The 15586-nt window shown below is 36.1% G+C and overlaps 1 protein-coding gene across 2 annotated transcripts in view; it reads left to right on the top strand.

The window, feature by feature from the left end:
* LOC149802847 (uncharacterized) overlaps positions 1-15586 on the top strand; it is a 119053-nt gene that overhangs the window by 46156 nt on the left and 57311 nt on the right. For both annotated transcript variants that reach the window (XM_089952305.1, XM_089952303.1), the window contains exon 2: positions 6519-6749. In XM_089952305.1, coding sequence (XP_089808431.1) covers positions 6519-6749 — 231 coding nt within the window. The remainder of the gene's footprint in view (positions 1-6518; positions 6750-15586) is intronic.

The following is a 15586-nucleotide window of genomic DNA, read 5'->3' as shown; positions in this document are numbered from 1 at the left end:
TATATTTAGCTGCCAGTATATTTGGTAGAGGAAGAATTGGGGAAAATTGCAGGAAGAACCACCAACCCATGGAAAGCTATTGGCAGGCTTTCTCAGATACCCACATTGGTAAAGTTGAAACTCAAACCCATGAGGACCGTGGAGAGTTGTGCTAGTGATCTGAGAAGGCAGGTGCCTTAGACCACAAGCACCAATCTAGCTGTTCAATCCACCAAGGTTCTGATAGGGTTATCCGGAACCTTGGCTAGTGAAGATGAGGATTTTGTTGAATAAATCTTTAAAGTGAGTGAATGTCTGATCTGATAGGTTGACATATCTGATTGAACAGCAGCATGTAGTCACAGAATTTGAAATGCCACAGGATGTTGGGTTAGTTCATTTGGATTTACAGGTTGTTAAACAGGATTTGATCTGGTTATGTTCTATATATATCACCCTTAAAGCAAACGTGATGTAAGAGCTGCAAGAAATACTGTTAAGTGTCTAAAATATACACTGATGTGTTGTGGACACATTTGTCTGCACCAGTTGCATGATTTAATGAATAGGTAAGATCAGACTGAAAAAAACATCCATCATATCAGTACTGATTTGGGGGCTGATTTAATGGACTGGATGTATTCTAGAAACAAAAATGTACGTGGGAAATTCACTTCTCCATTTGAAGAAAAGTAGAGTTTTTTCAGAATATATGAGTGATTTATAGAAGGAATAAAGGTAGGCTTAAAAATATGATTTGCAATTTTTTTGCGTTCTTTTGATTTTTCAGCACACTTTTTAGAATTTGATGTAAATCCTGCAATCATGATTCCTAGAATAAACCCTTTTATTTTGAGGGCTCTCTTGGAGCATCCATCAGTACATTTCCTCACTTACGGGTCACTTGATGGCTCCCATGCATATAGGTAACTCTGCACTTAACTGACTTGCAGTCACAGCACATTAGAAGTATACAATACAAGTATTAAAACTTTTTCAAAAAACCTGGTGTATCGATACAGTCTAATGAACTAGTGGAGAAGTTAATATCAGAGTACAGAAAAAAAGCAGCCTAGGAATATAATAAAATAGGAGTTTTGAAATCAAGGCTATATAGAAGCAGTTAAAGGTTAAACTGATATATTGAAAATCAATCCACATAATCCTTTTGAAATTTCAATGTCTCCTCTTCAAGAGGGTCCTTCATAACAAAAATTCAATTTCTATGGGCAAACTGAGAAGTTTGCTATTAAATGGTCAAGTGTCTAAGTGGTGTACACACTTGTTAATTTTAGTATTGACATAGTGTAATTCAGTTTGCCTAGGTAATTGACTGTATCAAAAAGTAAAATGGATCACAATAACTAAAATTGTATTACTTAGTGTTTCTGTTTAAGGTTGACAGATTATGACATTAGACTAGTTTGATCATGTGACTTTCATTAAATTAGGACTTTGCTTTTCCATTTTTAATCTCATGTCGGCTATCAAGTATATGTCAGGAATTCAATGAGATACAAGATATGTGGGAAAATGGTTAAAGGATTTTATATTTTGAAGATGTTTGAACCAGCTATTGATAGCCATTTTACAATTACAACTATTGAGAGTTTTGGATTTACCTATTGTCACATAAATTGGAAGAGATTGCCCCCAGCTCAGAAAGTCTGTGGGCCCAGATGATGGTCCACTGGTCCACTTTCTGATGTAAAGCAGTTCAGATATTAAGAAAAACAATTGGCCATTTGAACATTTGATGGGCCAATTAGCTCTTAATATTGCTGTATTTCAATCGGTCATATAGGGAGCCCACTTGAAATTGAATTCCACTGAACATTATTTGTTTTCTTGCAAGTCGATACTGGACCATCCCAGGGATATCTTTAAATCAGTGGCAATGCCATTGTTCAGGACTGGAGGATATGTCAGAACTATGGAGAACAGATTGAAGAGGAATAAGATTTCAGTAGAAGTGATATTAATGACAGCTTTTATCAGTGGGATATATCATATATACTCATGTCTAAGTCGGAAGCAAGTGCAAACTAAATTGATCCAGATCTACCATCGCATAATGTATTGGTAGATCTGGGCCTCTGCACTCTGATACGGATATCAGGTAGTACAAACAACATAGATCCTCATCTGCCAGTGCTTTGTAGGATGGTAGATAAGGGTCTGTGTTGCTTGTAATTGGATTTGACTTGTAGACATATATAGTAAGTTTGGACCTAATTTTGCTTTAACTCATCAAACTGATATGCCTTGTCTATACCATAACAACTTAATATAATGAATCTAATCTTTTAATATATAATTTTAAAAAAACACATTACATATATACTTGCTTAATGAATCAAGTCCAACTGCAAACATTATAGATCCTGATAGGTGTATACTGTTGCATAATTTTCAGGCAGATCAGGGAATATGTTGTTTTCTTTTGCTGATTACTCTTAACAAATTGCATAGATCCAGAACTATCTGCATATTATGTGTCACTAGATCAGGGTCTGTGTTTATTGTTGGATCAGACTTGTAAGCAAGTATATATGATGATTCCATTTGCAGGATATAGCTGAGAAATGTTTTGATCAAAAAAGGAAATTTTATTTTAAATTTGGGAAAGCTGTCCTAAAATTATAATTCCGATTATTCTCACAGTATATTGTGCACTTGCTCATACTGTTAACAAGGGTTTCGTGATGTCATCAAACTTTACCCATTAACAAGGGTTTTGGAAATTTCTTACAGAATGTCAAGGAATGGCTAATTTTTAAATTATGTGCAGAGTTGATGCACAAATGATTAATTATACAAGGAATATGCAAACTTGGCGAAGTCGAACTTGTCGTGTGCCATATATTTTCTTTTCCTACAAGGTTCAGTCTTGCTATATATATATATATATATATATATATATACTGAGAGAGAGAGAGAGAGATTTGTCTGTACAGTTTGCATTTGGATCCAACATGTACACAAAAACAATTGGAACCACCTAGCCTTGCGTGTGTGTGTGTGATTTGGATTTTTAACATAGCTTTAACAAATTTTCAGTCATATTGCTACGATGTCTTCAGTGTGACAGTTTATAGTGATGTCTAGCACTGGGGCATCATGCTGCAGACATGTAGCATGGTGTCCCACCCATTCACATTATTCTGACACTAGGCCATCCTAACACACTAACCTCGTAATGCTGAGAGCCAAGCGAGGTAGCTGATTGTACCATTTTTTTAAAATCTTTTGTATGACTCGGCTGAGGATCGAACCCACTGCCTCTTGCATCCAAGGCGGATGCTCTAACCACTAGCCTTGCCATTTAGACATTAGTGTCTTAAATATTTGATAAACAAAAGTGTTTTTTTTATGACACTTGACTGATGGTTTTAATGGCAAAATCTGATCTTAGGCTAGGAAAGAAAATGATCTACATTGTGTACTCACTTATTAATTGGGTCCAACTACAAACAGCATAAACCCTAATCTTCTGTCACATAATATACCAGCAGATTAGGGTCTGTATTTTTTGTTCTGTTTATTTTGTCCTTAGAAACTACACAGAACCAGATCTGCCAGTGCAGTATGCAATGACAGATCGGGGTGGTATCCAGTTCGCATTTGGTTCTCACTTCTATGTGAGTGTAAATGGTATACGCATTCAATGTAAGAGTCACAAAATAGACACATGTACAAAATATCAATGTTTCCATGTTTCATATACCATACGTACTTGCTTATAAGTTGAACGAAAGTGTAAACAAAGATCCTGATCTATTGTAGCATAATATGCCTGCAGATCAGGGTGTATGTCATTTGTTCTACTGATTACTCCTGTGCATTATGCAACAGCATATCTGGGTCTGTGCAGTTAGCAGTTGGACTTGTCTTATAAGTAAATATATACAGTAGGTATTTGTACTTTGTGTATCAGTTAATTAACAGTATGTCCTTTTTTCATTAATACATTTTGAAGGATTGATATCAGATTTGGTATAAATATTGATTGAACTAAAACCTTTTTTGAGTTTATTTTTAAATTCAACATTTTACTGAGTGATTGCCATTGTTCAGCTTGGATTTTCTGTAGTGATAGTTATTTCCCAGTTCCTTTCAATAATTTTGAATGACTGGTTTGATTAACTTTGTACAGTGATGATTTATATAGATATTTCATAGGTCAGGTTTTGTTCTTAATGTTCTTTATTTAGTAAAATACTCAGTAGATACATAGCGCTCTGTAAAATTTTGACTTGATGGTATAGAGAGACACCTATTCAACTGGTAATTGAATGTGGTAAATATCTTACCAGGAATTTTGACTATGATTATCCTATCCATTATGGTATTTCTCTGGGTATTGAAATCATTTATGCCTGTTTGGGGAGAAGGGGAATGGAATCATATGATAGAGGGATAGAATGCAAGATGCTGTAGTAAGGTCTTCAAGAGTGATGCAAGAAATTTTTGTACCTTATATGTCAAAAATTGCTATAGTATTGCAATAATATTGTGGAATATGATCATATTTCATTATCATAACCATCATGGATGGTAAAAATGATGATGATGATGCATTTGTTACAACACTGTAGAGTTACCTCCCCTAGAAAATCAATAAGACTTGTTCATCATTTGAAGATGACCAAATTGTTACTAACTGGTTTGGTTTATGTGAATAAGTGATAAAGCCATTTTGTGCTCTAAGCTATCAGTGGCATGTTTGACTAGATGCTGATAGGATTTGTTTGGTCAGTAGAGGTCATGCTGTATTTCTGAGATTTCTGCTGTTTACACTTTTGCACTACCTCTGCAATTTTATTTCATTCAAAGTCTGTGGCTCCAGTATGGATGAGACATATCCTGATGGAGTGATCCTGCATGTGCTCTTTCCAAGACTCTGGGTCAAGGTTGAAGTTTTTCAAGGATGACTTGAAGGAATCCTTGAAGCATTTCTTTGGACTTCTGACAACTATGAGATTGCTTTCCCTCCTTCAACTCACCGTAGGACAACTTGGTAGTCACTCTTCTGATATCCTGGTGACTTGGCCTGCCAATCTCAGCTGTGATTTGATTAGCAGATTAGTGTGGGTACATGGGATGGTTGTTTGTGTGAGAACTTCAGTTTTGCCATTTTGTCCTGATCAGTTTTCTTAGCACATGTGAAAATGATCCAACTTCTTGGCATGTTGTCTATACACCATCCACAGCACATGTGAAAATGATCCAGCTTCTTGGCATGGTGTCTGTTCACCATCCAGGCTTGCATGTATACAGCAAGGTTAGCAACACAGTGGCTCTGTAGATCCCTCTGTCTTCCCACACACTGAGTCTGCCAAGGGCCACACTTGCTTGAGCAATTCTGTCATTGGGTTCTTCATAAGTGCAGACTGCATCTAACATTGTAGTGCTGAGATGGGTGAGCTTGTCCACTGCCATGAAGGTTTGCCATTTATGGTGATTGTAGGCTCTACGTAAGGTTTTCCTGGCACAGGTTGGTGCATCATCTTTGTTTTGTAGGTGCTGAATGTGAGAGTGGTCTATATGTGTTGCAAGTAACTCATATTTGGCATTCATGGAACAGTCATCAGTAAATAGGAGATGATGAACAGTCACTTATAATTTTGTCTTAACCTGTAGTCTCTTCAGAATGAAGAGGTTGCCATCACTCCAGTATCTAATGTCGATCCCAATGCTATGGTCATTGAAGGCACCAGTAAGCATGGCAGAGAATAACATTGTGAAGAATGTTGCCAGGGGCCAACACACAGCCCTGCTTAACTCTATTGGTGACTGGAAATGGTTCAGATGACTTGCCATCATCCTTGACACAAGCGACCATTAAATCATGGAACTGCCGAACCATCCTGATGAATTTCTCTGGGCACCAGTTTGTACATTGATCTTCCAAAGGCCACCATTACTGACTTTGTCAGAGGCTTTTATCAGGTTGATGAATGTCATCTGCATTTTGGAGTACAGTTCTATTCCTGGTATTTCAATAAGCATTATATTCTAGTTGAAGACCAACACAGCTGCTGGTGGGTAGGCAAATTTGCATCTTCAGATGTCTAATTTTAGCGGTACACATCAATAATTTGGGTGCAGTCCTGAATAAATTACTGATATTCTAGTTTTCTAGATTCTACTTCCGATGATTTCAATTTCAGTTGCTTTATACTGTCTTTTCTTGCTTATAAGACAAGTAAAACTGCAAGCAACAAAGATCCTGATCTGCCATAGCATAATGCACCTGCAGATCAGTGTCTGTGTTGTTTGTTTTAGTGATTACTCCTAAGAAACTCCACAGACCCAGATCTGCCTGCATATTATGCACTGGCAGATCTGAGTCTGTGCAATTTGCAGTGGACTCGCCTTATAAGAGAGTATCAGTGGTAGTTTAGGTTTGTGGTACATTAAAGGCACAATTGATGGGGGGGGCGTCTTTCCTGGGGACACAGATGGTGTCACATGCAAGAGATCTCACAGATTTTGATGTTTAATACCGGTAATAAGTCTTTTTGTGTTCTTTTCAGGGGACATAAATGGTATTCACATGCAAGTGATCCCGCAGACCCAGTTTATCCCTTTGCCTGAGGCCTTGTGTCTTATCATCATGGATCTTAATAACAGGCAAATCCTTGCTACGCTGGATGTTGTGCGTGAACGGCTCTACCAGTGGTATCAGGGGATGCAACTCCCAAGTGACCAATTGATCTATGATACATTGGGTGCTCTTATCCGAGAGCGTAAAGTCTTCCATACAGGTATGTTAAGTTGCAGTATTATATGTAATTGCTGTAGAATGCTTATATTTTATGTTAATGTTTACTAGCTGAAATCTGGGGTTTTGTTACCATATAAAACAAGATGGGAGTGTTTTGTTATGTATTACTTTTGCACAGTCTCCTCATTTTTAAGTACTGGTTTTAAGACGAGGAGTTTAAGGAGTTTTCTGTTGTCTGTCATCTTTCATTTGGCCAGCAGCCATTTTGAAAACCTTATTAGCATTACTTCTAATAGAATGAAGTCGTATTGACATGGGGTTGTCAGCCGAAGACTGCTTATGGGGTCTGCTTGACCCTAAATGAAATGAATGATGATCTGACAGCCAGTATGGACACCATGACAGTAATCTTGAAAATCATGATATAGCTACTTCTCCTGAATGGATGGGAATATTGACAATAAACTAAAAGACTTTATATGATATCTGGTTGGTTGTAAATGAAAATAGTGCCAATCTTACATCAAATGTGGTGACCAGCCATCTTGAAAATATTGTTATCACTAAGCAGTATCAGTGATGGTTTCAACACTTAGTAGTTAAATTGAATAAAATGATATTTTCTTGGCTTGCAGGAAATTTTTCTCAGCTTGTTTGGCATCAGTTTCTCAAGGCACTTGTATTTTGCCATTTTGTCAATGCTATGAAACTGATTGTCATGAACCACAGATATTTACTATGGGGCAATGGCTGCATGAGCCATTTTTGGCAATTTAAAACAAGAAAAACATTGGATATACCAGCAGTAGTGCTGCAAAAGGGCTTGGACAACTCCCAATTGGGTTAAGATTTTATGGACCCTCGATTTTGAATCTAGACAAGCCAATTTATGGTCAGTACAGCAGTGAATGTATGTGAAGTACGTTTTCATAGAAGTTCATAATAAAAGCATATAAATGACCACAAGTATTTTTGTTATAATGACTGATCTTGATTCAGTACCACACCAGTGTCACCTTTTATCATTTGCTATAACCAGTTAAATTTCATGAATGGAGACAGTGGTCAAGGTGTCACTTTGCATAGAGAAGATCCTCGAAAGATAACAAAGTTTGATTGACAGAAGGAAGTCATTTTTGTAATGAAACATTGGTTCTGACACATTTTACAGTAGCTGATGGAAAAGTGTTTAATTGGAATATTACATGTGAGCTGTGTTAGTATATCAGTCAGGTGGCAAGTGATTCTAGACATCTTTGTGCAGCCTTGGGTGTAAAATAAGTACATCCATAGAGTACATACATATGAAACACCCACATACAAGGGTTTTTCTCTCGAGTTTAGGGGCATCTCCCATCTCTCCTGTCGCTCAGTGAAATATCCAGTGTATGCAAAATTATTAGCGAAAAGGAAATTAATTTTTTTTTCTTCACATTCTGGTTTCAGTATGGTATGTTTACAGTAATACTGCTAGTGATTACATGATTGAACTGGGTTTACCAGGGCAAGAGCATGTAGTAGCTAATTTCACCCTTTGATCCTGTATGCATGGTCAGCTTGCTTCATTGTTTGTAGCTTTTCAGGGTGGGGTATTATGTGATTTGGAAGGGATTAAAGACATTTGATTATGGCTGGATTATGAAAGAACCCAATCAGCATCAAACAATAAAACAAAAAATAAAATCTATCTGCAATAAATGTTCTGATTTTGTGTGGTGATGCATTAGAGTCTATATTATGTATTATCCAAAGTAATTTGGACAGGATTAAAGATTTTAATGGATTATGATTGGATTACTCTTGAGCTCAAAAGCTCAAGTGGCATAAAATGGGGTAGGTTTGACATTTGGTGTTTTTTTGTCATGATGTCTTAGTGGTTTTACTTATTTGTGATTTCTAAGCATGCCAATGTCAGAACACCAGAATTCTTGCAAGAGAAATAACAAAATCCAATAATGGTTGGAAATTGGAATTTGACTGATTGCAATCACATTCAGAGGGATTTGAATATGCATTCTGCTCTTCCTGTAAGGCCGATTTTAAAGTGTTATTGTGGCAAGACGGACATCACATGTTGTGTTGAATCCTGATCTCATAAAAGCATGACCATGACAACAAATATGTCATCACTGAAATCCATGTTTTTGGAATCTGTACCAGATGCAGATGAAGTTAGACATGCAGATATACTGATATACTGATTGCCAACATTATAGCTAAACATGGTCTCTCTGGAGTTGCCATGCCAACATTCTAGCCAAACATGGACTCTGTGGATTTACCGTGGCAACATTATAGCCAAACATGGTCTCTCTGGAGTTACCATCCATAGAATATGACCAGCCATCAGACTTTTTAGGCACAATATGCATTCAACATTATATGTGCTATGAATGACTACATTACAAAAACTGTTCAAACACCATTGATCTTTATTTAATCCTTTGTAAAAATGAAAGTAAAATGGACTAAAATATGTCACTAATTGCTTTTGTAATTGGTAATGCCTGGGATGAATGGGATCTTTGTCTTAGTTTATAATACTAGGGACTGATAAACATTTTCTGGACTTGATTCTCATTATTAAGGAATTAAGGAGTGGTGATGGTAGTGATAATGATAACAACAAAGGTGTCTGCAAATTAGGCTTCAAGTAACAAGGGTGCATTGGTACCATGTATGCATTTATGCTTCATTTGAAGAATATTACTGAAATTAAAACAATATTAGAATTAGACCCAGATAGTACAGTACCAGTCTTGAATAGTTCTGGCAGGCAATCTGGTTAAATTCACATCTCCTCTGTCCTACATGAAGATCTGACAGCAAGGGTCATGTTCTGGTGACTTTTGAATTAGCCAATGGAATTGCAGCTTTTAGAAATTTGAAAGTGAATCAGATTGTTCTGCTCACATTGATGCTTCACAGCCATACTGCTTAGTCTCCCAAATTGATAGGTATAAGACTTCATCTGATTGGCTGATAAAATTAGCGATTATCGTAATAACATAGGTCGACAGAACATGACCCTAAGCAGTCACTGTCAGATCTTCATGTTGGACACTGGAGATTGATTTTAATCGGATAGTTCTGTCAGTCATTTAGCAGTCTCAATCTACCAACAGTCTGGAAATGATTTTAACTTCTTGGTAGAATCTGTAGTTGTACAAACATTGCCACATTCCAATGCAGAAACAAAAAGTACATTTTAGAGGGTGAGGAAAATTCAGGCTGATTCTAGAGGAAACCTGGATCCAGTAACAACACATCATCTCCTAAGTGTCAAGGTCAAGCATAACCAGGAGTGTCAACTTTATCATCATTAACAATCTAAAAATTGCCAAAACTGATTTTGACACACAGAAGAAGAGTATTCTTGACAATTTATAACTAAGAAAAGTCTGCATTGATGATGTGTATATTTTAATATTTTAAAAATGTAAATTAGTTCAGTAGTTATAATTGTTTATCCATTTGCATGTTAAAAATTGGATCATTAAAAATATCCCTCATTGGAAATATTCTGATCTTTCCTGACCTGGGCTTTCTTATCACATGTATCAGAGTTCTGTTTAGTGTTCATTTGGGAAAATTTTAGCTTCACCCCTGGTTGATGTAAATTAATCAGTTCTAAGGGATGTTTTTTTAATCATAAATAATTACATTTTCAGGACTCTTGGGGAATGATAGTATTTTATCCGTAGGCCTTTCTGAAAACATTTACTGACACAATATTCATATAGGTAACGAGTAGGCCTACTGTTTCCAGGTAGTGCAAGTTGAGCATTGCTGACAGCGACAAAGAAAAAGGTCACTTCCTATCAGATGATGAGTTAAATATATTTACGCTGACAGGTTCATAAATATATTTGATTATAATAAATAGAATTTATCTATTTGAAAGTCTCTTGTCATTTTAATCAAGGTGCAATCATTTATTAAGTTTCAAAACACACACACACACAGATAAATAAATAAATATATATATATATATATATATATATATATATATATATATATATATATATATATATATATACATGAGAGACAGAGAGAGATAGGGATCAAACAATTAAAACTTCAAAAGTAATGCAAAAGATATCAGAAACAAATATCAAATATTTAATGTGACTGTTATTGGTAACATTATGTAAACATTACTTTCATTCATTTCTGTGTCAAAACATTTTCTCAATTGTCCAAACAATTTCTGAATTTATAGTATGTGAAAGCAATGAATGATTTTTTTTCTTTTGGTAAGAGGTAATGGGGTTTGGACCCATCACTTTCTTGTTTAATTGGGAAATTGTCCAGTGTCTACAATTTTGGTAAACAAAGACAAAATTTGTGGGGGAAAAATCATCACTAACAAGAAATGGACTGAAATTAGCCATGCTAACCAAGGAAAGATATTGCTGCATTTGCATTTTATATATATATATATATATATATATATATATATATATATATATATATATATATATATATATATATATATATATATATATATATATATATAACCAGTCCAGGGTAAGCAATAACCACCAATCGGCATTTAAGATAGCTTATTCACTGCATGACAGTCAGGAAGTATTGGCAAAACTACAGAGAAATTGGGTGCAAAAGTTCATTATTAATCATTCTGGAAAATATGTAAACCGATGCTGCCAGGGTGTGCGAACCACAATATTTGTACGAATTCATGCACTTGCAGCTGTGATGAGCAAGAACTGCCACAAATTGAAAGTCACACACATGAAAATGTACTTGGCACAATATAAAATTTGTATTAACTGTTCACCGTCAAAATGCTTTTCACAGTAAAGGTAGTGCTTGTCACAACATCTGTTTTCAGGTAGGCAGCTACTTACATATCTGGACTCTTTTGTTTGACATGAATGGTTGTTAAACTAAATTTGACTGCCAACATTGTGCAGGGGAACAAGCAATATGTTGTGGTTTGAACCTTAAATCAATTAAGATTTACAAATGCAGGGGCCCCGAGTGGCTGAGTGGTCTAAAGCACGCTCCGTTACGGATCACTGCCATCTCACCTCTGTCTGCATGGGTTCGAGTCTCGGATTTGGCTAATGTGGGTATGTGGGAAAGTTTGCCAGTAGCTTCTCATGGGTCGGTGGTTCTTTCCGGGGTTTTCCTAGGTTCCTCCTCCCATTAATACTAGCTGCCATGTATAGCATGTGCTGAAAAATGGCGTTAAACCCCACAACAACAACAACAACAAATTTACAAATGCACATTTAAGATATGGACTACCTAGAAAACCCAAAATGGCTGACTCCCAGTGTGCATCTTCTCCAGTTGGCGATCTTTTCGTTCAGCAAATACTTGCTGATGATAGTTATGATGACAATAATTTTTTAAGTTATGATATATCAGATATATTGGAGCTGGAACATTTTCATTGGAGATACCAGTGGGTGATTTAGAGCCCGAAAATGGAGTTAAATACGAGTCTGATGTACATGGTGGATGGACAAAAATAGACAGCATGCTGGTCAATCACCCTTCAATAAATGTACAAAAGGCAGAATACCAGTCTAAATTAAAATACTGACAATCTAAAAGCAGAATGCAATTTTCATTTCATTTCTCAAATACTTTAGACCTGCTGGATCTTGTACTTCAAAACCATATATTCCTATTGGGACAAAGATAAACTGAATAAATAAGAATGAAAAGAAAATTAAATCAAGAAGTAAAGATATTTATTTGATCAAAATACCTCTGTCTGGTGATGAGTCATGCATCTGATCAAATGAAGCAGCTGTAAATTACCTAGAATGTTGAATAAACACCACTACAACTAACAGGTAGTCTATTGGGAAGCATTTTTGTCACCTTGTCATGGATGAGAATTGCATACAAATAGACATTAAGTGTATATCTGTCTGTAATCAGCATATTGGAAATACAACCATTAAATCACATTAAAGGGTACCACCTACCACTGACAGACCTAAAGATGGAAAGACCATCAAGTTAATAATTGTATCATATTGTATCATGGGCTGTGTATCGTGAATCCTTTCGATTCATGGCAGAGGTGGTATCGTTTAACCCCTAACCACACACACACACACACACACACACACATGGATGTGTGGATGGACACTGACTCAAGGAAAATTTGAGTGTATTTTCAACTTTTTTTTCCTGACAAAAGTGCCCAGGTGGCATACAAGGTCATGTTTTGACAAACAATTGCAGGAAACTTGTGATCCTGTACTCAATGTGCAGCATTGCATCAGGTGTTTATTTTATTGTTGTGTGCTAGGTTATGTTTCTTAAATCAAATAACCAGATGCAGTGTTGTTTTCTCAGATGCCACCATCTCTACTTCCTTATAAGATGAGTCCAACTACAAAACACTGAGATCCAGATCTGCTGTCGCATAATGATGCACTGGCAGATCATTATCTGTGCAGTTGGTTTGGAGTAATCGGTAAAACAAACAACATAGACCCTGATCTGCAGATGCATTATTATATGGCAGATCAGGATCTATGTTTTTGTGGTTTGATTCAACTTATAAGCAAGTATATGTCGTTCATAATAATGATATTGTATAGCAAACCAAACCATATTTCCTAAAATTAAACCAAAATTTTAAATTTTGTTGAATTTTTGACAGTTGGTTATTTTATCTTCCATGCTTTTTTTAAATCTGAAATGTCAGAAATTCATTGAAACTTTGCAGCATTATGGATTAACTGCCTATAAATCGTGTGTGTGTGTGTATATATATATATATATATATATATATACATACATGAACTCCCATTTAAACAGAGGTTGATCCCTACCAGCTGTCCAGAATGTCCAGTTTTCTCTTTTGGTTAGTGTTCTTTTCTAATTATTACAGTTGTTGAGGAGGTGGATGGAAGTGCTAATGCACTTCCATAGAGATACATCGGGCTCATGGTGGTTTTGTGATCTGTCTGACATGTATCCAGTAGAGGGTCGCTGTCACTTCCAATTAGATATTAATTGTTAGAAAATGATGACTAAAAGGATGTGGATGCATACCCTCCATCTGCAGGGGGTGGGTCTAGTCACCCCAGGTCCTTTACTGGTTTTGTCACTGTTGTAAAACATCAGAGGGAATTGATATAATTGATACATTTGTTCAAATAACTACTTTATCTTGGCTGTGGGAAGTTTATATACCCTTTTGTTGCTGATGTTGTCATTGCAACTGGTATTGCTACATGTTATAGGTCATGTGACAATTGTATTGATGAGACATTATTGCTGCGTCCAGGTTTTGAATGATACCATTGTCTTGCAGCTGGGATTCTGCTAAAATGGTGGATAAAACATAATTACTTTGTTCTAAAAAAGGGGTAAAAACAAAGAAATAACTCTAAATTCTTTTGAATATTTAGATTACAAACACTTTGTTTTTTATATTGTAGATAAAAAAAGTTATTGTAATGTGAAGCATATGAATGAACAAGAGATTTTTCGAGTGTTTGGAATATCCCAGCAGCCAGTAGTCACTTGACACAAGCCTCAAACTGTAATCGTTATTCTGTTACTTGTTCACTTCAGATGTTTTTGAACTCAATTTGGAAATGGGTTTTTACAGAATTTTAATGGATACCCAGGTGCCCATTTTATTACCTGGGTTATTATCAACAAGAGTGTACACGAGTACCCAAGTACCCGTTGACATCTTTACTCCTGGCCACTTTGGGCCCACAAGCCTTATCCATTTAGCTCTTTGAAAAAATTGTGGCCTATCATACAAAAATTATGGTACTTGTATCTTGTAACCATTAGAGCCTTACAGTTAGTACATGGTTACATGATTCATTATTGGCACAAAATGTGCAGAACATTATGAATGCTTGATGCCTCAGTTTATCGGTAAGCTGTTGTTCTTTTTCATGTTGGCTTTTATGCAGCCATAAACTTGGTATCAGAATAGTAGTACTGTATATACTCACTTACAAATCAAGTCCAACTGCAAACTGCACAGACCCAGATCTGCCATTGAATGATGAGTAAGCAATACAACAAACAGCATAGACCCAGATTTGATGGTGCATTATGCTATGGCAGCTTGACTTGACTTGTGAGTATGAATGGTACGACTATGGAATAGGTAAACGAGCTGATAACTGTTTAGTCAGAAAAAGAGAATTTCAGTTGGTGTTAACTGTTGCAGTCAGCTGTAAATACAGTTGATTTACCGACTATAGTATGTAGAAGTTTACAAGTCAAGTCAAACAGCAAAGATCCTTATCTGCTATAGCATCATATGCCTGCATGTATGGGTTGATGTTGTTTGTTCTACTGATTTTTCCTAAGAAACTGCACAGACCCAGATCTGCTGGTGCCTTATTGGGCGGCAGATCTGGGTCTGTGCAGTTTGCGGTTGGACTTGTCTTATAAGCGAGTATAAGGTGCTTCACACTAATGAAATTTCAAGATTAGAACATCCTTTTCATGAAAGGTAACTCTGGTGACAGCCCTGAATCAGGACTTGCCTTTTAATGTTAGGGCAAGGGAATTTTCAGCCCTTTATATCCCATTTTTACACTTTCCAATTTGTTATTTTTAGCTATGCATTGTAAATTACTACCAAATTCATTAAGATTAATGCCAGTTAAGTTTGGTACATCTAAGAATATCAACATGCTGATGTCGATGAAAACATGTAAATTGTTCTGATATGAGTGCACAATACAGAAAAATAACAATGAACTTCTATATTCAGTGCCAGATTAATGGTGTCAGATTAAATGGGTATGCATTGAAAAGCAACAATCTTGCTCTTGCTGAGACAATGTTAAGATATGATTACTTAAAAAAGTCATGTAGATAGAAAAAAAATCCCAGAATACATGGTTG

Source organism: Sinohyriopsis cumingii, chromosome 3, assembly GCF_028554795.1.
Source record: "Sinohyriopsis cumingii isolate HCF-2022 chromosome 3, ASM2855479v2, whole genome shotgun sequence".
Taxonomy (NCBI): domain Eukaryota; kingdom Metazoa; phylum Mollusca; class Bivalvia; order Unionida; family Unionidae; genus Sinohyriopsis; species Sinohyriopsis cumingii.
Note: the sequence above shows the minus strand (reverse complement) of the source record. Positions and strands in the feature narration are given on the sequence as shown.